At 35.5% G+C, this 24,341-nt stretch overlaps 3 protein-coding genes across 4 annotated transcripts; 1 reads left to right on the forward strand and 2 right to left on the reverse strand.

Moving 5' to 3' along the window:
- Window positions 1-296: 296 nt before the first annotated feature.
- Window positions 297-4,094, reverse strand: LOC149379698 (cytosolic endo-beta-N-acetylglucosaminidase 1-like). The gene is made up of 11 exons (XM_089604326.1): window positions 3,489-4,094; window positions 3,141-3,278; window positions 2,947-3,056; window positions 2,746-2,857; window positions 2,564-2,671; window positions 2,165-2,277; window positions 1,952-2,033; window positions 1,734-1,814; window positions 1,617-1,663; window positions 1,378-1,513; window positions 297-1,033 (listed from the first exon to the last, which is right to left on the reverse strand). The coding sequence occupies exons 1-11, from the start codon at window positions 3,978-3,980 to the stop codon at window positions 377-379; spliced, it is 2,076 nt and encodes a 691-aa protein (XP_089460452.1). The 5' UTR covers window positions 3,981-4,094; the 3' UTR covers window positions 297-376.
- An 890-nt stretch (window positions 4,095-4,984) lies between these two features.
- On the reverse strand, window positions 4,985-9,243 carry LOC149379699 (P-loop containing nucleoside triphosphate hydrolases superfamily protein). Its single transcript, XM_089604428.1, has 11 exons — window positions 8,911-9,243; window positions 8,124-8,360; window positions 7,576-7,836; window positions 7,411-7,490; window positions 7,213-7,318; window positions 6,987-7,100; window positions 6,806-6,904; window positions 6,629-6,718; window positions 5,882-5,988; window positions 5,662-5,802; window positions 4,985-5,538 (listed from the first exon to the last, which is right to left on the reverse strand). The coding sequence occupies exons 1-11, from the start codon at window positions 9,178-9,180 to the stop codon at window positions 5,262-5,264; spliced, it is 1,782 nt and encodes a 593-aa protein (XP_089460554.1). The 5' UTR covers window positions 9,181-9,243; the 3' UTR covers window positions 4,985-5,261.
- A 5,382-nt stretch (window positions 9,244-14,625) lies between these two features.
- On the forward strand, window positions 14,626-18,860 carry LOC149379700 (autophagy-like protein). 2 transcript variants are annotated; one of them, XM_089602210.1, is made up of 11 exons: window positions 14,626-14,871; window positions 15,246-15,288; window positions 15,710-15,763; window positions 15,960-16,023; window positions 16,397-16,453; window positions 16,526-16,632; window positions 16,707-16,772; window positions 17,273-17,361; window positions 17,453-17,531; window positions 18,176-18,223; window positions 18,317-18,860. In XM_089602210.1, the coding sequence occupies exons 1-11, from the start codon at window positions 14,678-14,680 to the stop codon at window positions 18,395-18,397; spliced, it is 882 nt and encodes a 293-aa protein (XP_089458336.1). In that variant the 5' UTR covers window positions 14,626-14,677; the 3' UTR covers window positions 18,398-18,860. The 2 variants fall into 2 exon arrangements, with proteins under 2 accessions (XP_089458336.1, XP_089458338.1); XM_089602212.1 differs by having other exon boundaries at window positions 16,734-16,772.
- Window positions 18,861-24,341: the final 5,481 nt, after the last annotated feature.

Raw genomic sequence — 24,341 nt, forward strand, 5'->3', positions numbered from 1 at the left:
TGGCATTGGCAAGGTAGGAATACTATGATTCCTATCCACGTTTTTTTTAAGCTATTAGGTGAGAGTCGTTAAGAGTGAAAGTGTTTCACGTGGTAAATGAAGGACGTGGTGACATTCAAGTTAGGTAAGGCAAAGAGAAGAGAAGGACGAGAGCGATTTCAATCATTCAATCCACTCGGAACAGATTCGATTATACTGGCGTAAAATGAAACATTATCTTCTTCCTTTTTTTTTTTTTTTTATGGACACACTAATCACATTAATAAATGATTAGTGTAGTGGTGATTAGTGTAAAAGCTGGGATAAAAATTCCATTATTATTAGATTGCTCAGCATCTTTATTGATCATACTACACTGCGACAAGTCAAGAATTGATTATTCCTTGGGCTTGTCCAACCGAAGAAACGGACACTCTTCGAGTTTCTGGTTGCTTCCATCGGAACCGCAGACCTGAATTACGAATTTGACCCCGGAAATATCGGAAGGCACGGCAAAGCCATCAACGTAAAATGAATCCACTGAAGCCACTCCAAGGAACTTCCTGAGCGTTTCTTGGCCCGAAAGATCAGGGACATTCTCGGCATAGACATTGTACCTCGGGAACAAAGAATCGTTCCCGTCCCTCATCTTCCAATCGATTTGCACATCGACAAAACTCTCGGAGCCCTTCGTGGTGGTCCACTTGACGTTTTTAGCCTCGACCAGCCACGAACTAGAGGGTGGGAAACTCGGGATCGGCTCCTCCGAGTTCTTGATCGAAATGTGGCCGAGGGCAGCGTGGTAATTTCCCCCCGGGGTTCCGGTGAAACATACGGCTCCGATCTCAGTCAGCTTCTTTCCTTTCACTGCGATGCTGTTTTGTTGGACGACCCATCCCGATTGATTCGCGATTCGGGTTGTTTCGATCACTTGGTCGAATTTCGCAGAGAGATCATTTCCTCCGTGTGGGGCGAGAAGAATCGACTTTCTTTCTCCCACCGTAGAATAGTACTCGAAGTATAGGCCTAGCTGAGAACCCGGCTCTGATTTAACCTGCATTTCAAGTCAAACTATTCAAGAAAAATATCATTAATACCCCACGAGTTTTATTGAAATGTTGCATTCTTTCCATGCATTTACTGTTGAATCAACCTCGTGTTTTATTGATAGTTAAAGTGCACCAGTCGATCATCTTGAATGACGCATCACTTAATTGAGATTTTAGTTTACATAAGCGTGTTAATTTATAAATATAGGCATAAGAGAAGTAGATGCTATCTTACTGGTTTCCCTCGGTATTAAATATCAATAATATTATAAGATCAGATATTAGGCTCAGAGGTAACAATTAATAATTAAAAAAAAAAAAAGAAGAATAAGAGAGAGATATAGCTCACAGAGAATGTCAAGTGGAGAGGGAAATCTCCCAAAAGAATATCTCCTTGGAAGAGCCTTGCTTTGAAGTCGTTGTGACCTTCGAGCTTTCCTTTGAATGTTATGTTACTTCCTCCGCTATAGCATGCCTCCTTGAAACTGCCATGCAAATATATGAAAGTCGTTTTGTATCAGACATCGAGACTTCTCTGATGAATAAGCAACTGCGTTCAGAGAATCACACAATTATGCGTTTGCTTACTCGATGGCAACTTGAATAGCGTTTTGAGGGCTGAATTCGATGAACGGCTGCGAAACGAAAGAACCGAGTTAGAGGGATAGTTATCACGGCGAAGCTTGTTTCACAATATGAACGAACCTGAAGGCCTTGACAAGAGATGTTATTCCAAGGAGTATCGAGGACTTGTTCTCCATCAACAGAGAAATGAAGACCGTGACCCTGAACAAGGAAGGAAACAATAATAAAAGCAAAAAAGAGTATTCGTAATCACAAAATTATAACACAAATCTGTTTTTTCGGGTGATCGTGACAAAGTAATAAGAATCCCCAAACGCAAAAAACAAAATAGCTATTACCTGATCAAAATTTGAGTAGAATGGAAGCGATTTTGGATAGCTTTGCGCAACTCCCCAAGATTTTTCAACTAAGCCCCACCAACTACAAAACCCAAAAACAAAAAATAAAAATTAGGATTTCATCATATGAAATGGAAGTGCAAACAGAGAATTCTACAGGAGATTGTAATTAAAAAGCAATGTTAAGATTAAGTATTGCGACAAGAGAATTACTGTGATTTGGCTGTTTGATAATCTGGTGGTTGCTTAGTCTCATAGACCCAGCCAGGTGCGAATAACGCAGCCGACACGTCATCTTTCCTCAGCAAATCAAGCGCAACCTTCGACTGCCGTGCATTGTGTTAGAAATCCATGACAGTAAAGCAAATAAAATACAAAAAAAAAAAAAAGGAATAACATAAGCTGAAACTCCAAAACAAAACAAAATATGAAATACGCCAAATGGAAAGTGACACAAACCAAGCCAATTCGAGCCACCAAAACTCAAAACACATTGACCGTTCTCAAAGCGAATAAGGGGTCAATGCTAGTTGTTGATTTATAGTACCCTAAATTTAGCAGGACCTACTGATTCACATCATATATTGAAAGACTGTGATCAGGAAGACATACATTCCATTGTCCACCACCAAAAGTGTTTCTTCCAAAAACATCGATTCCCATGTACACATCGTGCCTTCTATCCCCAGCCACATCCCCGGAGAGCTTGGGATAGCTTTCCTGCATAGAAACAAGAGTATCGGACTTCGCAAATTTTTTATTCATTAAATCCTATATTGAGAGAAATAGTCAACCTTCCACGTGTAATTAACGAAAATCCCATCGCAGAGATCGAAGAAAGGTTTGTTTTTGTCGTTCAGCTGATCTTGCCAGCCAAGCTGACCATCGATTGTGACGCTATCATACCTGTAAAAATACGATGCCTATATAGCTTAGCCGTTACTCTACCAACACAACAAAATTCAGAGCACAAATCACTGAAAACCGACTCTCACCATATAACTAAGGACCCTGGAATCGAGGAATGCATAGTCGTGCTTAAATGGCTGACGAACTCTTTGAGGTTAGGAATTATGGCGACGTCGAGCTTAACCTCCATATTCAGCTGAAAATCACAGCAAACATCTTATGAACTCTGCCTTGATAAAAAAAAATAAAAAATAAAGAAACAAACAAACTTTTGTAATACCAGCCATCCATCGAATCCCAATGCCAGAGCCAACTCTGTCAATCGCTCGGCGTACATTTGAGCCGACTCTTTTGTCGATAACATCTCGTTGGCGGCGATTTTTCCATCTTCCCATTCTGTGATGAAAGTCCCCAATACCTATTAACATTGATCAGGCCAAACAAAAAAGGATAAGAATCGCTCAACAGAATCTGGCTCCCACTACCTGACTTGACATGATTTCATACGAGAGACTGGATGAATAAATTCTTCTCATTCTAGTAGATATTTAAAAAAAAAAAAAAAAAAAGAGAGAGAGAGAGAGAAAAAAAAAAAGAGAGCACACAGTGATTACTGTTTTTTCTTTACCTTGACGCCGTGGAGATGAGCGGTGTTGGTCCAGCAAGGCGGTGGTAAAGCGACGAGGCTGTGAGAGAAGTAGACGAAAATATCCATCAGATTCCAATGAGAGAGATCAAACGCCTCGGGATTTGTCCCTCCCTGGATCCATTTATCGTCGCTGTAACCGCCGGCCATGTCGTGACAGACAAGTAATCGACGCCTATCAGGCAACGAAGAAGAAGAAGAAGGAGAAAGAGGGACAGAGGCTTTGTTGAAGCGGAAGTGGAATGAGTTGAAATAGGCTCTGGACTCGAGATCTCCGAGGGTTTTGATTGGGTACGAGATCGGCACGGACGGTTTCGCGGGATCAAAGGTCTCAGAGGTCCGTTCAGACATCGTCGGAGGTGGATCGGAGAAGAGAAGGTCGTTGAGTCTTCGGGTGATCGGAGAGAGGAGGTCTTGGAGTGAATTGAAAGCTGGGTGGTTTGTTATATACGCTGGAAGTAGAGGAACCGACATAGCAAGACCATGAAGACGAAGAAGAAGAAGGAAAGTCAGCGAATGAAAGAGATAGTCAATTATTGAGATTTAGTAATATGACGAAAGCAACTGAGTAGTCACTGAAGACGAGGAAATGATTTATTGTTTTTTTTTTTTCTTGTTGGTCTCAAGAAAGAAAGATTCGCTATCCAATTTTTATATATATTTCAATTCATTGTGATTAATAATAAATATATAAATAATAACTCTGTACTCACGCACTTTGATTGTATCCTTTTTAATTTTAGCTTGGTTCATATGCGGAAATTTGAGTATGCTTGTAGTGCATTTAAGAATGGTGAGGAAATGATTATGCTACTTTTCTTTTTCAAATTATTATCTCCTTTTTAAGTGCATGACTTTTTTTGTGATTGTGTGTCCGTTATCTTTTTCTGTTTTAGTAATTTTGGAGATTAACTTTTCCATTTAGAAACAGGCATTTTTAGAAGCGAAATTTTTTTAGGAGCGATATTTTATTTCGGAAGCGACAAGTCGATTTAAAGAATTTTTCGAGATTTAAAAAATATGACTTAGTTTGTTTTTTTGTTTATCAATTTGTCGCTTTTAAAACCTCTTGAGATTGTTTAATTAATGAAAAATTATCACTTTTTATCGAGATGAATACGTGCAAAATGCCATTTTGATTCTGACTGGAAACAGAACAGTCGGAATCGAGCTCCGTCTATATACTTTCTTCTCTAAGAAATATATGATCCAACTTTGTTTATATATATATGGGAAAATAACACATTTATACCATGTGTTTTAGTGAAATGTCGAGTTTAACCTTCGGTTTTCAAAAATGTCGAGTTCATACACTCTGTTTAACTAAAATGACGAAATTATACCCTGCGACTGACTGGGACCAACTAAGATACAATAAATATCATATTGCACTAGGTTTCAAAATGTCTTATACAGTCAAAATTGTCGGTGGTATATATATATATATATATATATATATATATATATATATATATTTGTTAAAATACTGCGACTGACTGGGACAACTAAGATACAATAAATATCATATTGCACTAGGTTTCAAAATGTCTTATACAGCCAAAATTGTCGGTGGTGTATATATATATATATATTTGTTAAAATACTGCGACTGACTGGGACCAACTACGATACAATAAATATCATATTGCACTAGGTTTCAAAATGTCTAATACAGCCAAAATTGTGGGTGGGGGTGGGGAGGAAAATGATCTTTTCAAAACTCTATTCACTGTCTACGTTAATTATCCCGGAACTTCAAAGTAAATCCTCAGTGCCGGTCAATCTCGCGAATTCAGTTTCATCAATCGCGCCCTTTTTCAGCTTCTTTAGAAGACGGTACTCTCTTGTCAGCTCGTCATCATCTTCGGCTGTTTGGACAGAACGTCTCTGTTTAGCCGTCTTCTTCCTCGTCGCAGCTTCCACTGCTTTTGAATTTCTGTTGCCCTTTTGGGGTTTCGCTTCTTTTTCTTGCTTATCTGCTTCTCTCTTCGCCTGCAAATTTTTCCTTCTTTGTTTCTCCCTAGACTTGTCCCTAATTTACCAATTCCAAGGTTTTATTTCATTAGCGTGGATGAGATATGAGTTGCCTATGTTCGCTTTATTAATAAAGCAAGAATATCCATAGTCATCACTTAAAGGGTGTAGAGGATCATACTTGAACTTGATTTCATCAAAATTGATATCTTCAACTGGGACGAACCCTTTCGTGGAACAGTGGTGTTTAATCTCGGACATTGAAGGAAGCTTTAATAGGCCGAATCCCATGCCCAATTTTCCAACTTCTAGTTCTTTCCAGCTGAAATTGGAAAAGAATGGGAGATATGAGCACAAATTGACAGAGAGAGAAAGAGAGAGCGAGAGAGGCATTTAAATACTTGAAAATGTAAGACAACAGATGCTCTTTGTATCCTCGGAAATAGGAAACAAATGCTTTAAGCCCCTTTTCCATGACATCGCGGTCTTGTTGAGCTAGAGCTCTTATCTACACAATTGAAAGAGATCAACAAGAAATAAGATACTTCAAATCATGTGGAGGGCATATACTTAAAGGGGAAAATATCACAAGCATCTCTTGTGTTATTCTAAAGTCCATCATAAACATCCTTTTACCAAAATATATTGTTTGAAGATTAAGCAAAATTAGATATTAAAAGAAAAAAAAAAAACAGAATACAACAATATAAAATAATAATAAACTACAAAACAATATAATTTATTCTGTTTTTATCTCCATTGTCTCTCAGGCGCATTGATATGTTTGACAATACATCCATGCTTAAAAACAACTATGTTCATACATTAATGGCGTCAAGAAAAAATTTGTGTGCATAAAGAGAGCAGCATATAATAATCTGTATTTTTTTTTTCCTTATTTCCATTTTTTTTTTTCTAAATCAAGAATTATGTTAGTCCTGAAAAAGTATCATATAGAAAGGTCAAGATTAATGGGAAACATGGAATAGTTGAGACCAACTTCACAACAGAAGGTAGGATTCTTAGTATTTCATTATCACATAAGAGATACCTATGATATTTTCCCTACATAGGTAAACACGACGAATATCTATTCCCTACATAAATATTTCAGTAAAAAATAATCGATATAGCAAAAACAATTTTACCTCGGGAACAACATCAGAAGCATCTTCCGACAATAACCCCAGCTGAAGAGGAATTCGTTTTCGGCGTATGAATTCGACATAATCTTCCTCCTACAACAACAAAATATACCATAAAATGACAATTTTTAGATATGCTTTGTTGCAACCATTACACATGTAGTAACACAGGAATCATACCTTTGGCGTCAAAAAAACGACTGAACTTCCTTCTCTTCCCATGCGTGCTGTTCGTCCAACTCTATGGACAAATACATTCGGGTCTTTAGGGGGGTCGTACTACAAAAGCAGAACATTAAAAAGTAAAAAATGAGCTCAATAACTTCATGTTAAACTGTCTTAAATTCAGAATGAAAAATACCTGAACTACAAGATCAACACCGGGGATGTCAAGTCCACGAGCTGCGACATCTGTGCAAAGAAGGACACCAGTTGAAAGAGAGCTAAAAGACTCCAGTGCTTTCTCCCTCGCAGCCTTGTGTAAAAAACGGAGAGCAAGCGAATGTATTAAAGAAACTCGATCCTAATGAAGTACATAATTTATTTTCTTGCAAGCTAAACTCAATGCTGAACTATAATTTTTATACTTGTTTCATCTCCCCACATAGAGGGATTAAACTGAAACCCTTGAGAGATGCAAGGCGTGGAAGAACAAGTCCCCAATATTGAACACATGCGCAAGTCATAAAGTACCTATACCCAAAAAGAAAACGGACCATTGACCATTTAATAAACTCTAGAAGTAACAGCGAAATATCTATCATGGTAAGAACCACTGAACTCACACTATAATCTTTTGAGACTTGTTCTTAACAATGAGCTCTACAAGTTCCGATGATTTTCTGTCTGCTTCAATCTCGAAATACTGTAGCAAAACAAATGCAAATAAAAGGATTAAATCTAAATGACAGAGAAGAGAAGTTAAAAATGCCTAATGGGAATCGACATACCACAAGTTGAAGGCTTGAAGGGGTTTTTGAATGGGAAGCTTGATCCGATAAAGCCGAACCCGTCAAGGACTTGGTTTCTGCCCGAACAACAACTCTCATGGGGTTCCTAAGCCCTGCCTTGGCCAGCTCTTCTACAGCCTCAGTCTGAGTTGCTGAAAAGAGACCAGTTCTTCGCAGTTTTGGCAAACGCGATATAATGGAATTTAACTGCTTTTGGAACCCCATATCCAAGAGTCTATCAGCCTCGTCTAGAATCAGTACCTGCAATAACACACAGAAACCAAACATCTCTCAGACTGTTTGACATTTCTAGCACAAGTAATTTCATGGGTTTTTTCTATCTTTCTCAAAGTTAAATTATAACCAACACGGCCTTAAAAACTTAAACCATAAGCATTCCCAAAACAGAATTAACACATACAGCACTTACTATTGATAGTAAAAAAACAAAAACAAAAAACTCTGTTCAATCACTAATCTGAATCAAATCGGAGAAGGAAAATAATGTTTCAAGTTCTTAATGGCTTGTGAAACTGTAAATAACAGACCTCAAAGCTCTTGAAATTCAAGATTTCGACTCGGTCCATGATATCGAACAACCTCCCAGGAGTTCCGATCAACAAGTTGACTCCTTCTTCCTCGATTCTCTTCACATCCGCTGCCACATCAGTCCCTCCGACTAAAAGCACAGACCTGAATCCCGGCAGCGTCGCGATGAACGGCTGAGCAACGCTGTATATCTGCGAAGATAGCTCTCTTGTCGGAGAGATTATCACTCCCATTACCTAAAAAAACAATCAACAGAATAACAAACTTAATGGACGGGAATTATCCAAAAATCATGACACCAATCATGCAACAAGTGTCCCCTCAGGTCAGAATGCTAGAACTCTTCTTACACTGAGCTAATGACATAGATGATTAAGGATAAAAAATTGTTTTATAACCTCATTTAAACAATATTATGCAATACCAGGGTCAATAGTTACCATAAGTTCATCTCAGACATCAAATATGCAATAACCTAAACAAACTGCTTTCGACGACGACGATAGCTTAAGATAATTTTGCAATGGACAAATAAGTAGTCACAATCCTGGACTACTAAAATGAACAATAAAAAAAAACCTTTCTCAAAAATCAAACCTAATTAAGTTGAGCATACGTCAGAACTAACTACTGAGCATACGAAATTCAGCAACCAGGTTTTGTGTTTCTCCAACCTAAGTCCTTTTTGCCACAACATGTTATTACATTCTTTCTCATCTCTGTCTCGTAACTCCTCTCGACAAAAAAAAAATGAAAAATGAATCACAAGGAGGTTTGGGGCGAAACCTCGTGGGGCTTTGGCCGGATAGAGGCCCGGCGGAAGATCTCGACGACGGGAATGAGGAAAGCTAGGGTTTTCCCGGAGCCGGTAGCTGCGTCGACAGCGACGTCTTTGTAGGAGCAGAGCAAGGGGATAGTTTGGGCCTGGACCGGGGTACAGAACTCGAATCCGGCTCCGGTCAAGGCTTCGATGACTGGCTCGGAGAGCGGTGGTCGGAGCTCGGAGAAGCGCGTCTCCGTCAGAGCTCGATTGGGATTCGGAGGTTCAGTTGTCATGGCGGCTGTGTTTTGGCGGGTTTCGTTTGAGCGCAAGCGACCTAAAATTCAGAAGAGTTATATTTCTTTGAATAAATTACTGGAATGCCCCTGAACTATGAACTATGACCCGAGTCCACAATTGCCCCCTAAAAAAAAAAAAGTGCTGTTTACTTTTAATTCTTATTTTATGTCGAAAACAGTCATTTCGTCTAATTTTTTCTCATTCTGTTATGTTTTTGCTCGTTTTTTTTACCACGTGAGCTTATTTCTTGATGTAATGTCTAAAATATCCTTAATGAACTTATCATGAAAAAGAAAAAAACTTACTGAATACAAAGAACTTTTTATTCAGACAAATATAAAAAGATTACAACCCTTTTTCCCTTATTTTGTTCAGACGTATATAAAAATATAAACCCAATTTTACCACCCACATTTATTTTTCACCCAGACTGTTTTCCCTTTCCTCAAACCTTCGGTCTTCTCAGTCACCAGCCTCGCCGGCGACCGGCAAATTCTGAGAAGAAATCGCCGCCAGCTCCCGAACTCCGATCTCTAGCGCCGGAATCTCGTCCAGGTCTCATTCTCTCTCTCTCTCTCTCTCTCTCTCTTGTTTGTATTGTGAAGAAAAATGTCCTTTTGAATGTTGAGCCAGTTTTTCTTTCTTTGCTCCTCGTTTCCCTTTTGAAGTAAATGCAAATGGGGTTTTATCTGAATTTTTCCTTCTCTCCCTGATGGTTCAAATCTTGAACTCGAGGGTTTGATTTTATTTTTGTAATTTTTTTGTTGTTGCAATGATGGATTTCTGATTTCTATAATTTTTTTTCTTTTATATATATAAATAAAGCAGAATAGAGATTCAAAGACAAATTAGAAAAAAGCAAAAATGTAAAAGAAGAATAGAAGAGAAGATGCAGTTAGAAGAGTGCAGAGCCCAGATTCAGACCACCAGATTCAGGCGAAGAAAGCAAAGTTCTCGACTTGTGCTTTACCATGAAATTCATTTGCATAACTCAAAACCTAGCTAATGGCTTTTCAAAAACTATGCAATCCTTGTTCTATTTCAAATAATTTCTCCGGAATCTTTGTTATTAAGGAGACTATGAGCATTTAAAATTTCAATTGTAAATTCTCAACTCTCACCAGCCTGCTTTTGATCACCCTTTCCTCAAAGACCACAAGATTCAGACCACTCCCAGCTCCGGAGAACAAATCGATCCCATACTTTTTTTCTCGCTAAAAAAAAATTAAAAAAAAATTATACAACCTTAAAATCTCAGATCCTTATCTCTTTGGTACTTTGTTCATTGTTGGTGAGAAATGAAATAAAGAAATGAAATCACTACATTTACTATATTACCCTCAAAACATAACAGAATGAGAAAAAAATAGACGGAATGACTGTTTTCGACACAAAATAAGAATTAAAAGTAAACAGACGATCATTTTTTTTATGAGGGGGCAATTGTGGACTCGGGTCATAGTTCAGGGGCATTCCAGTAATTTATTCTATTTCTTTTGAGCAAAAAAAAAAAAAAAAAAAAAAAACATTCTTTAGTCTTTGTGCTTTGATCAACTAGCGCTCAAATTTTGGGAAAAAATTACCGATACGGATTTTCGGCGTCGAATGTGTTATTTATAAAACCTTTTTCCTCTAAATATGCTTTTTTTTTTCTTTTTTTCTTTTTTTTTTTTACCAAAAACAATAAAATTTATCATTTACAATTTCAGTTGACTATTTTTTTTATGTTTACATTTTTATTAAACTACTTTTTAGTGTTTGCAACTTTGCAGCGTTAAAAATCCTCATAACAAGATATTAGTATATATGATTTTAATAAAAATTGAGATATTCATAAAATTATCGTTTTAAACAAGATATTTGTAAAATTTTACCTTTAAAAAAAGAAGCTTTGTTTGTGAATGAAGCACCTCATTTTGATTTCGATAGTTTAGATCGACCTCAAATATGATGTTGATCGTAGCAAGACTTCAATGTGATCGAGGTGGATATTCAGGCCCGGCTAAACCTTGAGGGTACTAAAGCAAAGGCTTTAGGCCCATCAGCAAAGAAGGTCCAGAATTCTTATACATTTTTTTAAAGGACTATTTAAACCACCTAAAATTAAAATTTTAAAAAATACAAGTCATAATAAAATGGCATATCATCGTTATTGTTTGTATATGGTCTTTTTGTATATCTTTATGAAAGGCTCAAATATCCAAGTAGATTAAAGATGTTTAACCTAAAAATTATCATCGGCCTTTGAAATAAATACATCTGATAAAAAAAGTTATATTGTCAAATTAAGTCGTGATGTGACAACCTTAGGCCTGCTTTGAGTTTTCATGATTATAAAAAAATATAATATTTTATCGCTCTCACATTTATTAATTTTTTTTTCTAATAGTATATCATCACAAGTACAACTGCGCCATCATATTAGGGTCCTTTTTCAAAAAAAAAATTATTATAGGCCTATTTTCAAAATTTTGCTTTAGGCCCTCAAATAGGTTAAGATGGGCCTGTGGATATTTTCCACTTTCTGTCTTTTGTATTACTGTCCTCCTTGCAGCCTTGCATCACACCATGAGTAGTGATTGATTTTTAGAGCGATGTTTTCTAGTTATATTTTTCATCGCACAAGTAACATAGGCCACATGCCTATTTGACAGCACACTCGATCTTTGTGAGTCTCTTTAACAAGCTCTCGGTGGCGATATGAATTATAGGAATTTTTTTTCTGGAATTGATCATGTTGTTGCAGAGTAGGGATGACGAAAATCATAAGACTAACACATCCCTACGGTGAAGTGTGGTTTGAGTGGTAAACCTTTGCTCAAAGAAGTTTCTAGATTTTTTATGCGACTTATTATTCAACCGAATAAGTTCTAACAATCTTTCAATGTTTCATCAACTAGTAACTGTAGTGTTCTCTCATAAAACCTCTTTCGTAGTTTGTGAAGTATACCACTACGTGATTGGTTCTCGTTCGTTCTTTAGCTTGTACAAACAATGATTAAAATAACGACGATTTTTATTTTATTGATATATCGATTATCATCGATTGGTTATATATACATATTTTAATACTGACTACGAATTATATCTGTTGAATTTTTTAGGTATACCTATGGGTATCTTATAATATAATATAATAAAAATTCAATGTATATGCATATATGTTCAATAAAAAAAACTCCAAAAATTATGAATAGTTGTCAATTACTAGAATGCAATACAACAAGTATTAAAAATCCAAACATAAAATAATTTTCGGATGCTGTAAATTTAATATTTTAAACCATTACATATATGTTGAGTGGTGAGAATATATATATATATATATATATATATATATATATATATATATATATATAGGTACACGAATTTAATTTAGTACTCACTTACTTATTCTACAAATTTAGTACTTGCATGGTATATATTTTTTTATCAGCACATGCACATATATACATATATTATCATGTTTATTAAAAATAATAATTGTATAAGCCTTTATATATACTTGCCTAATATATAATATATGGATATCCATAATATATTTCATAATACCTAGTAGTGGATGGTGTTGATTAAGAATCATATGTAGTAATTTTTACTGTTTTTAGTTATTGGTTATTATAACTCTTCGGATAGAACTCATCCTCAAAGCGCTATCTACTGGGAAGAAGGTGTCTAAGAGCTTATAAAATCATATATTAAACGAATACTTTAGTGATTAGTGATGTGGGATTCTTATGTCAATCTCATACTTAGAAATTTAAGAGTCAACAAAGATCGTAACATACGATCACGCTTTCGACACCGACGTCCACGTCACGTATTCTGATTGGCCTACTCGACTGTCTAATATGGCTTTCCTTGGTCGCCCATCCTCAGGTTGCCTCTTCTGCAACATGGAATTAGCTCTGATTCCAATTGTTACAAACATTTGTATATAACTCATCCCTAAAATCTAATTACTAAAGAGAGAGTGCCCAAGAGCTTATAAACTCACATACTAAGTCCATATTTTAGTGATGTGAGACTCTCATATACCAATCCATCCTTAACAATTTGAGGGTCAACTAGGATCATAACATACTTTCCACCAATAAGAGTTGGGCAAACACGAACATGCAAGGCAAAATTCTCGAAATTAGAGGTAGAGGAGAAAAACCCTATCACATGGCAAGACGGAGACATTTGATCGACATGTCAACAAATGTGATAAGATCCAATCACAATTATTGAAAAAGACCCAAAGATCTGGAAATGACAAGATTCTTGAGACTTGACCCAATACCTAAAAAATAAGAACCAAGCCTACAAATTACAAGACGCCACACCAGGATACACAAGAAGAATGCCCAAACATCAAGATGATAAGTGAAATTGTTGAACGCCACGGAAACATTATGATAAGCTCAAAACGGTTAGGAAGAATCCATAAGAGACACACTCTTATTTTCTTAGTCCATGATTCTATATTTTGGTTACAATAACAAAAACACACTATTTATAGCCTTAGAAAGGCATTACAATTATCCAAAAACGTTCATCCGCTATGACCCTAATAAACAACATAGGACACTCTCTTATTTAATGCTGAAATTTAACACACATAACTCAATTAACACTTTTACCATAAAAACACATTAAATAATATGTTCTCCGCAGCAACGCACATGTATACTACTTGTTCTAATATAACATGAAAACAATAATAGAATACATGATATTCCTCATGTATATTAAACTAAATAGCATAATATAGGAAAAATGACACATATATACCTTGTGTTTTAGTAAAATATCGAGTTTAACTTTTGATTTTAAAAAATGTCGAGTTCATACCCACTGTTTAACTAAAATGATTAAATTATACCCTGGAATAGACAACAGTGTCATGACTCTTCTTTTTATTGAATTTTTATTTACTTTTCATTGACGTTGACTATAATATTTATATGTAAGCATCAATTATCTTTATTCATTCGTATCATATGTGTAATTTATTTAAAAACTACAAGATAAATAACAGTTTTTCAATCGTGAATAACAGAGAGAGAGAGAGAGAGAGAAATAGGTAAAAATCGACAATTGATAGTCATCAAAATCACAGATTCGAACAGAGAATCCAGGATTCGGAGTTGCAATTCGAACACAAAATGAAGTCATCTTGGAAGATATGAATTTTATTATTTAATTTCAATTTAAAATTATTTTTATTTCAAAATTGAGAATTTGAAAAGTTGAGTACTGGTTTGGATTTGATTTGGTTTCTTTAATATCAATGAAATTGAGATTTATGATATTGTTATCCAGAGTAAAATTTCGTTATTTTAGTTAAACAGAAAATATGGATTCGATATTTTTGAAAATCAAACATTAAACTCTATTTCTCTCTATTTCACTAAGCCATGTTATATATGTATTATTTTCCGGTAATATATAATAAAACTCCAATGAAACATTGAAAACAACCGGTTCGAGTTTCGTTACAGAGCAACAATGGCAGGTTCGCAGGATTTGGCACTGACTCGTCCTCTTCTATTTGTTCCTTTTCTACTCTGGATGGTTTCGTTACGAGCTCTGTCGCTGAACTCGGATTGCGATTTCAGCTTCGTCGATCGGAAGAAGCTCTACACCTTCAACTTGGCTTCACCTGTACGAAACTTCCCTCACGGTATCCTCAGCGAAGATGGGTACGGTCTCCGTACTATTTCTCCGGCGTACATTTTCATTTGTCGTTTCGAATTCTTTGATCCATCTGTTTTCTTGAAAAATTGCGATTTCATTCTGTAATTTCGAATTCTATGGTTTGAGTTATTCACAATTACCTCGTCGTTTTTGCATGCTGGTTTGATCTTTAATGAACATTTATGCTTTCTGATTTTGAGGGATACGATATTGAGTTTGGATATCTTTGATTTTGTAGTCGTTTGCAGTAAATTGCCTAAATTAACCAATAATGCTGTGCTAGTGCATATAGAGTAACAATTTCCACATCTGTAGCTTTAATCATGGTCAGGAATTCAATTAACCTTTTTCATTTCCAAAATTTATTTCGTTCCTACAGGTATTATAAGGTGGAGTCAAACGAGACTGTGCTATGGTTTCAGGTTGGCTCTATCAGGTCACACTTCTTTGATAATTTCTTTGTGCTTGTATTGGTTTTGTTACAATAATCATTGATAAGTAGTTTTCCCCACAAAAGAATCAATAACCATGTGGATCAGTAACATGTAGAAGAGAAAATGTTTCTCCTGTTGGAAACAGAGACTATTGACCTAAACTGTAAAGAGATCAATTAATCTATAATATATACATATTAGCCTTGTTATCCTTCAAGTATACAAACCCGCTTTCACGCTTCATTTTTTTTTAACTCTGATTGGAATGATTCCACTCAAGTGTTGAATTCTTTTTTTCTTTCTTTCTTTCCTATGACATTTTTGTTACCAGTAGTCGTATACGTTCATTCTCGTCATTTGTTTTTATAAAGATTCCATCGTATTGAACTTTTATTTATTTATTTTGCAGCTCTGTGACGGCATGGTTTTCAACCACGATCCACCTAAATGTGTCGACTGTGTGGTAATGCTTCTCAAGTTCGATGAATTTGGTTAACTTCTATCCAATCCTCCATTCGGATCAATGGAATATTCCGTGCCAGTAATCATGTGAAACTTATTAGTATAAAACTGAGAGCAGTTCATATTTTTTTTTTGTCAGAAGTTTATACGAAGTAGTTCTCTTAATTTTTTTTTTCTTCTGCTGCTTTCTATTGTAGGGTTGTGGGGGCTCATCCCGCTGTGGCATGGAGTGTAGCGCGCTCATATCCATGAAGGAAGGAGGTATATAATTTTTTCGTTTATTTTTTTAGCTTTTTTTTTTTTTTTTTTTTATTTATTTATTTATTTATGTCAATTACATGTTTTCTTGCCAATAACACAGTAGTCCCATGGATTTACATGGTAATATAAAATTACAGGAAATTATTCTTCACGTATTTGGTTCTAGGACTTACCTCAAAGTTCAATGACATAGAAGTTTTGCCCAGAAAAACTCACATGGTCTCTTGTTTAGGGTTTAGAAAACGTGCTGGGGCTATCTTTTATACCATGGTTCATGTAATATAAACCTGTAGCTTATCCCATTGCTTTTGGTAACTCTGGGATTCATAGGATATGATCATTTTGTCTTATGTGACCCATTTTGTGTGTATAGGTTATCCAGTGTGCACAACCATTGGGCATGCTTCAGGCATAACGATCGATGTCATCGGTGAGCTCCGGTGCGGTCTTAATATAATTTTTTGGTGTTGCTTTGGTGTTGTCTTATAATTTCGTTTGGCAGATAAGAAGCATCCACACACCGGTGTCATTGTTAGGATGTCTAGTATCGGCAAACAGAACAATTGTTCACTCACAGTTTCTGTCGTTTGCGATAAAACTGGAGTTGAGGTAGTTGCTTGGCTTTTTCAAAACTGATTTTTTTTCCGCATATTATATCTCCTGGTTTTTTTTACGTAATCCAGATATTGCATTTTCTTTTCTTTTTCCAGGCACCGCATTCGCTGGAAAAAAGTGGGAAATGTGATTATGTGAGTGCTTTTTATTTGGACAAACATCTCTTAGTTTAGGTGAAAACTATGCGAGTAATACTTTTGCTAAAGCTTTTGTTTTATTGACCTAGAAATAAAACAATCTAAATTTTCAAGACCTTGGTTAGAATGGCATGCGTGTAATGATAGTTGATACAGAAATGTCTACAATCAAACACTATATAGCAAAGACTTTCTCCGGGTATACCAGTTTGTTTCTTTCTGGATTATCATACAAGAATTTTGTTATTAGATATTATACAATTGTGGATTGAATATTAGATTAAGTGGCCAGCTATGCCAACTGTTATATCTTTCTTATGGCTATCTTGTCCATAAATAGGCTAAAGAGTTGTCGGCGATCATCTAGACGAGTTTTGAATAGGTTGCTTGGCAGTAATATAATCATGCAAATATGATAGTAATTTGGAGATTTCCCGTACATAAAAGCTGGCTTGCTAGCTTGTTGATCACCTTTTTTAATTTCGATTTTCCTTCAGGTTACAGTGCTAAAGCACCCATCTGGGTGTGCTGAGATTGGGAGTATTCATGGCAAAGGGTGGGGCTGGTTTAGCACCTTCCTGTTAATGTAAGCATTTATAGTGTTCTGGCTTATAGATGATGAACAAGAGTTTTTTTTTTTACTAATTTTTGTGTACCAACTTTTGTTCTGGTTTCAGTCTCTTGTGCCTTTTTGGAGCATACCTGCTAGCTGGTACCATCTATAGGCATTTCTACCTTGGCATTCGTGGCATAGACGTATGTTCTTTCTCTGCAGACTAAGCTACTTATGACAATTTCAACTTTAAAACTTGTCACTATGGTTTACTTGATTATTTATCTGATCAAATAGTCAATGCTATGTTCATTTTCGGTACCACCTGCCACTGAGCGTTTATGGACTTAGATTGAGATTTCTTCTAGCCCTTGCAATACACGAACCCTTGAAAACTGAGACGACTTTGGGCAATGATGTAATTAGTTAATTGTTAGGGTCAGCGTTAGTACCATTCCTTTAGGTGGAGAGATTAGTTTTGGGATTAGGTTTTGTCTTATGGGAGAGTTCTGGGTCCCTCGAATACCGGGTTTATCACGTAACTCCTATAATTTTATCGAATAATATGGAAAGGCTATTATAGAAAACACAAAAATCTGCCGATACTGGATGGCTCTGAGTGTGTTTTTTTTACTGTTCTCATCTTTATAAATGCGATCTGACTTTCTATGGAAACTTGACACAGACATTAGTCATACTGAAAGTACTTGCATATCATGTTCTAATGATATAGGTTTATTGCACATCACAGAGTTCATGATTTCCCATGTCAAACTGAAAAAAAAGGTAATTTTAAATGTTGAGATGTACAGAAAAGGCCTAACATGCCAATCTTTTCTTGTTCAAGGTTATTCCAAACATGGAGTTCTGGATCAGCATACCCCAAAGAACACAGGTATTTTTTTTATTCAACTCTCTTTCATTGCCCATCTATATTTTACAACAGCCCATAAGGATCTTGAATCTTCTGTGTATCGTCTCATTGTAGAGCCTTTTCTCGTCTCTGGTGCGGAGGTTTCGGGGACCTTCTGAAGGTCATCGGAGCTCATATTCTTCTGTCAATTTCTGAGCCCGCATATCCTCTTCTTCGGCTTCAGTCTTTACTTTCATTCACGAAAATATGAATGACAAGAGCAAAGTTCATTGAGCACTGTCGGAAGCTATCAAACTTGTGAGGCATATAGTTTTTACCAAAATCAATACTCGGAACCATTTTTTTTGTTGTTGTTGTTGTTGTTGTTGTTCGCATTCTCGGTCAGCAATTGTGCTAGCGTGATCGCTAAAAAAAGTTTTGGTCTGTTTCGAAACACGCGTAACTTTTATTTTTTTTCTTCTTCTACTTTTTATTCTTTGTTAAGTTCTTTTTGGGTAGGAATCTGGACTAAACGTCTTATTTGCATCCAAAATATGGATCTAAGCCTAAGTCATAAAAATTGTCCAGATTGTTATTATTTTTCCCTCACATTTCCAGACATGCGATCTATGGCTTCAATCTTTTTCTTCAAGGAAGTTGCTCGTGTGGTTTTGTGTTATTGTATTTCTGATATTCGTTCAAGTGTGTTGTTGTTGTTTTTTTTTTTTTTTTTTTTTCGGACTGTCTTTTCTTTAATAGAAAAGAGTTAAAAAAAATTTCTTAGATGAAACAACACTAATTCCTCGTGATAAGTGGGATGGGTTCCGAAACGTATTTTGTCATTAAAAAATGGATACTTTATGAGGCTGGTGGTTACTATTATTATTAGGATAAATTACAAGAATCTCCCTTGAATTTCAGGAATCTCCCTTGAATTTCAGGTGAGTCACAAACTATAAACTCAATTTTATTTTTTCACATAATCAGTTCTTAAACTCTTTGTTTTACTGCAAAAATGCCCCTTCTATAAAAAAAAAAAAATCTGTTAACATCCATATTTTAAATATGTGACTCTCACCGATCAAAATTTAGAGGACTAATTAGTAATTTTGTCAAAATAAATTAAGGTTCTAAATGCCGGCGAAAATCGACGAATTTTGCCAGCAAAGCCGTTGCCGGTGGACTGACGGCCAACGCATATGACATTTTTCGTTTCATCGTCGTATGTCGTTCGATATTCGACGAAACGACAAGTCGATCGGCGGAAAAACGACCGCAATCCTTGGACTCCAAAAAACGACGGAGACGGCTCAATTTTCCGGCGGCGAGTTTCGGCGACAATCACCTCTTTCGGTGTCGTTTCGGCACGCTGTAGTTGAAAACCATGAATATGTCGGCGACAGTCGACGAAATTCGGTGTCACTCCTAGAATTGTTTGTCCGAGACAAGTTCAGATTTTCAGACTTTCAATGGTGGCTTCAATGGAGTTTGTTTCATTTCATTCAATACGAAGAAGAAGATATAAGAATAAGGGAAATGAGAGAGAAATCGTGGTCCCACTGATTATAATTTACATTTTTTTTTATCATGTCTCTTTATCTCTTGCGGTCAACTAAAGAAATAAAAGTAATAATAATAATAATAATAATAATATATAATTCTCTCTCTCTCTCTCTCTCTCGTTCTTGTATTTATCTTTCTGGCTCCACTGTATATAATTGTTATTTGTTGTTCTTTACCGCTTCTTATCATGCCTTGTTCAACTATAAGTTTATAACCATTATTAAGATTTAAATTCATTAGAACTTTTTTATTACAAGTTTATAGTATGATTATTGCTATTTATCCGAATTTTTTTATAGTTGGAATATTGAGCAAAAAGTGATCGACTATTTAGTCGCTTGGAATAATTACTTTACTTAGGTAAACAAATAACAATTTAGTTTTAATATATTACAACATTATTCTACAAATTACAAAATACACTATATATAAATAAATAAAATTAAAATGTATATATGTATATATTTTTAATATATTCTACAATATTATTTATGTTCAGTTCTCTACTGGCATATCGGTTTTCCATCGAAAACGACATTTGAAAACGGCTTTTCATTTGTCCATTTTCACATTTTTTCTGTTTGGTTTTCATTCGATCTGTCGATTTTCCGTAAATCAAGAGTCTCGAAACGGCATCGATAACGAAATTTCGAACCTTGAAATAATAAATAATTTTTTTAATAAAACAAATGAGATAAAAGAAGATTTTTTTTAAATGAATAATTCAGTAGTCATCTCTCTCTCTCTCTCTCTCTCTCTCTCTCCTTTTTATGTATAGCAGAATGTTTTATCAATGCATTCTTTTTTCTTTTCTTTTTTTGTCAAAAGTTTTCATCAAAATCAAACGGCTTGGTGAGTCGAGGACGAGTGAGTTAGGGCTTGGTGGATCTCCATTGACGCGCCGACGGGGTAGGCGAACACGTTGGTGACTCCCTCACGCTCCAGGGCTTCCACGAGCATGTCCGCGGCGAATCGGGAGACTAAGGTTGTTGGTACTGTTGGTTCAGTGGAGACGGAGGATTTGGTGATGCGTAAAGGGACAACGGTGACTCTCAGGACCACCAAAGAGGCATCGTACTTCTCGGCGAGCTCTCTCATGGCGGTCTCGTTGTATTAAAAGATATTCGTTCCTCCAGTGCCCCTCGGACTTTGAGTTCTCTCGTCGGGGAATCAGAAGCCCGGAAGAGCAATGGAGAGACGGAATTTCGAGCCACGTAACTTCATCATTGATCTTTAGGTTTCATGAATTTGATCGGATTCGTGAGCTTGGCTCTGAAGAGTGATGGAGAGACGAAGCACATAGAGACTACGACTACGAGAGAGAATTTTCCCTTTTTAAGTTTTTTATTTATTAAAATATAATAATAATAATAATAATAGTTTATAAAAATAATAATAATAATAATAAGTGAGGGTATTTTGATAATTGCACATGCTTTAAGTTTCATGGGACTTTCACGTCATCAAAAGTTTAACGGAGTGAGCAAAAAATTGACGGAAGGTGCAATAATATAGCAAAACAAGAGTTCAAAATTGATTTTGTGGAAAAATGCAGTTGAATGGGTGGTTTGTGATTCGACCTAGTTGGAATTTTTGTAATTTATCTTTATTATTATTATGATTAGTATAATATTGCTTGATTTCTGACACTAACTGAAAATTTGTATAGTTTTAAACATGTTATACATAACTGAAATTTGTACAATGTGTCCAATTAATGTGTCCAAAATAGACTCTTCAACACGACAAAACGTATACGTTGATTGAAATAATGTTGGCTACCAAAGGAAAAAAAAAAAAAGAGGCTAAGCTTGAGGTCATACCTGTGATTCTGTGAACATTGGAAAGCTTTTCCCGTGAGAGCATTTAAATCAGCCACAGCCAGAGCAATAAAATTAAGCATTGGCTGTTTATAATTTTTTATTTTTTTTTTCAAACTTTTGATTCTCATCTTAAAAGTAGATTTGATTTTAAAGAGTGAGATGTTGGTTGTGTTTGTCATAACTTATTAAGCATATTTTTAGGTTTTTCTAAAACTAAAATCATGTGTTTTTTTTAAGTTGAAAAATATTTTTGAATATTTTAACTAAGAATCTAAAAATTACATTTTAAAAATTTTGTACATAGCTTTTGCTTTTAACTTTTATTTTCTCTTTCATAATCTATTTATTCTCTTATATTAACTTTTAATTCTAATTATCTTTATATCCTTTTATCAAATAATTTTTTTTATATGACCAAAATTATTATAATTTATTTTTTACAATCTATATCCCATTCCTTCTTTGGATTCAAGAACAGGAAGATGAGCCTCCGCTGCTTTCTGCAGATTCAAATTCAGTAAAGAGTTTATTAAGACTCTTAATTTAAGAGAGTCTCAAAAGTGTCAGAACCGAGTAAATAATACCAAATAAGAAAGGGTAATAAAAAATTAAAAGAGTCTTGCCTTGGGGAGAATCATTCTTCTGAGAGAGCTAACGTCGCTGTTCTTGAGCTCCTTTTGGAACAGGAATCTCAATCTCCCCGGATCAATCCCCTGCGCCGAAAGAGAGTCATTGTGGGTATAAGAGGGTCAGTGAAGAGAGAGAGAGAGATAGAGAGAGAGAGAGAGAGAGAGATAGAGAGAGAGAGAACGTGGATGTTAGGAATTCAAAATCTGTTAACGACCTACTACAAAATAGGAACTTAATATGCAAAAAAAAGGAAAAAAAAAATACTCTAATTTAAAAACTGCCTTAATTATTGAAGGACAAAAAAGTAAAATATATTTTATCACCTAATACGTTTGGCTATTTCACTAAAAATCTCCAAACATAGGCTAGATCACAAACCTAACGTTTTAGGTGGCTTATTTAGTTACAAATCTCTTTTTTATATAACGAAAAATATATTATTATTATTAATTATATTTTATATAAATAATTATTACTTACAAATATTAATATATATTTTATCAAACACCAAATTTACTTTGGCTAACAACTACAATTATTTTATAATAATTTACTAAACACTTATTTGCTTTTGAAACCATTAATTTTTTCTTACAATAAATTTAAAAACACTTATGGTGTATTGTTTTAAAAAAGAAAAACACGTTTTTTTGTACATGTTGGTATCATCGGTCTTTTAGTAAACAACCACCATAAATTGGTGGTTAAATAAAGAACAATTTATCAAAAGCTAATAATAAGAATAATAAGAAGTGGTTAAATATGTTGGAATTAATTACAATTGAGGCATCGCTATTATTAGTTCTTGGTTGCGTTGGAGTAACATAACATGTAATGGTTCAATAGTCCGATTTTCGGGGGGAAGAAATTAGAGAGAACCAGGCAGAGCAGGTAGAGCCAACTACTTTGAAACTGAGATCTCACCAATTATTAATCTCTTCTCTAACCTTACGTTTAACAACAACACTAATAATATTAAATAAAAATGTTGTGACAACTTATATTATATCATCAAAAGGCCAAATTGATCAGAGTCTCTCAAATTCTCAATGCTGTACACTGAGTCACTGAGTATTGACACGCCGTTTTCCTTGCCTTTGAAGCCAAGCGAAATCATGCACTCATTTTTATAAGTACACAATCATCATTTACACCCCATTAATTTATTGCACTTCATATCTCTGCCTCCCTTTTTTCATTAGTTGACAGTGAAATTTCATATATATACACAAAGAAAGCTTTAACTTCACACAAACTTTACATTGAACATAAATACCTTCATAACGAACCAAACCTTCAATTGTTTTATTAACTTTTAATCAATTGCTGATTACTCTCTGTGAAAAGTATCATAGGATTCCATCTCAAAACCAATTGGTAATGAGAGGAGTAACCCATGACCTTTATAACCTCTTGTTAGTTCTCATTCACTTTCGATGTGGGATTCCTAACACGTCCCCTCAAGATGGCGGCTCTTTGCGTTCGCTCAACTTGGGCCGAATCCCAACGATTGGATCGGATACCCGTTTGGGCTTAATGGGCTCTGATACCATGTGAAGTATCATGGGGTTCTATCTCAAAACCAATTGGTAATGAGAGGAGTAATCCATGACATTTATAAGCTCTTGTTAGTTCTCATTCACTTGATACCATATGAAAGTATCATGGGGTTCCATCTCAAAACCAATTGGTAATGAGAGGAGTAACCCATGACCTTTATAAGCTCTTGTTAGTTCCCATTCACTTTCGATGTGGGATTCCTAACACGCCCCCTCAAGATGGCGGCTCTTTGCGTTCGCTCATCTTGGGCCGAATCCCAACGATTGGATCGGATACCCGTTTGGGCTTAATGGGCTCTGATACCTTGTGAAAGTATCATGGGGTTCCATCTCAAAACCAATTGGTAATGAGATGAGTAATCCATGACTTTTATAAGCTCTTGTTAGTTCCCATTCACTTTCGATGTGGGATTCCTAACACGCCCCATCAAGATGGCGGCTCTTTGCGTTCGCTCATCTTGGGCCGAATCCCAACGATTGGATCGGATACCCGTTTGGGCTTAATGGGCTCTAATACCATGTGAAAGTATCATGGGGTTCCATCTCAAAACTAATTGGCAATGAGAGGAGTAACCCATGACCTTA

This window comes from Urtica dioica, chromosome 12 (assembly GCF_054948205.1).
Source record: "Urtica dioica subsp. dioica isolate 48M chromosome 12, U.dioica_male_clone48M_v1_H2, whole genome shotgun sequence".
Classification (NCBI taxonomy): domain Eukaryota; kingdom Viridiplantae; phylum Streptophyta; class Magnoliopsida; order Rosales; family Urticaceae; genus Urtica; species Urtica dioica.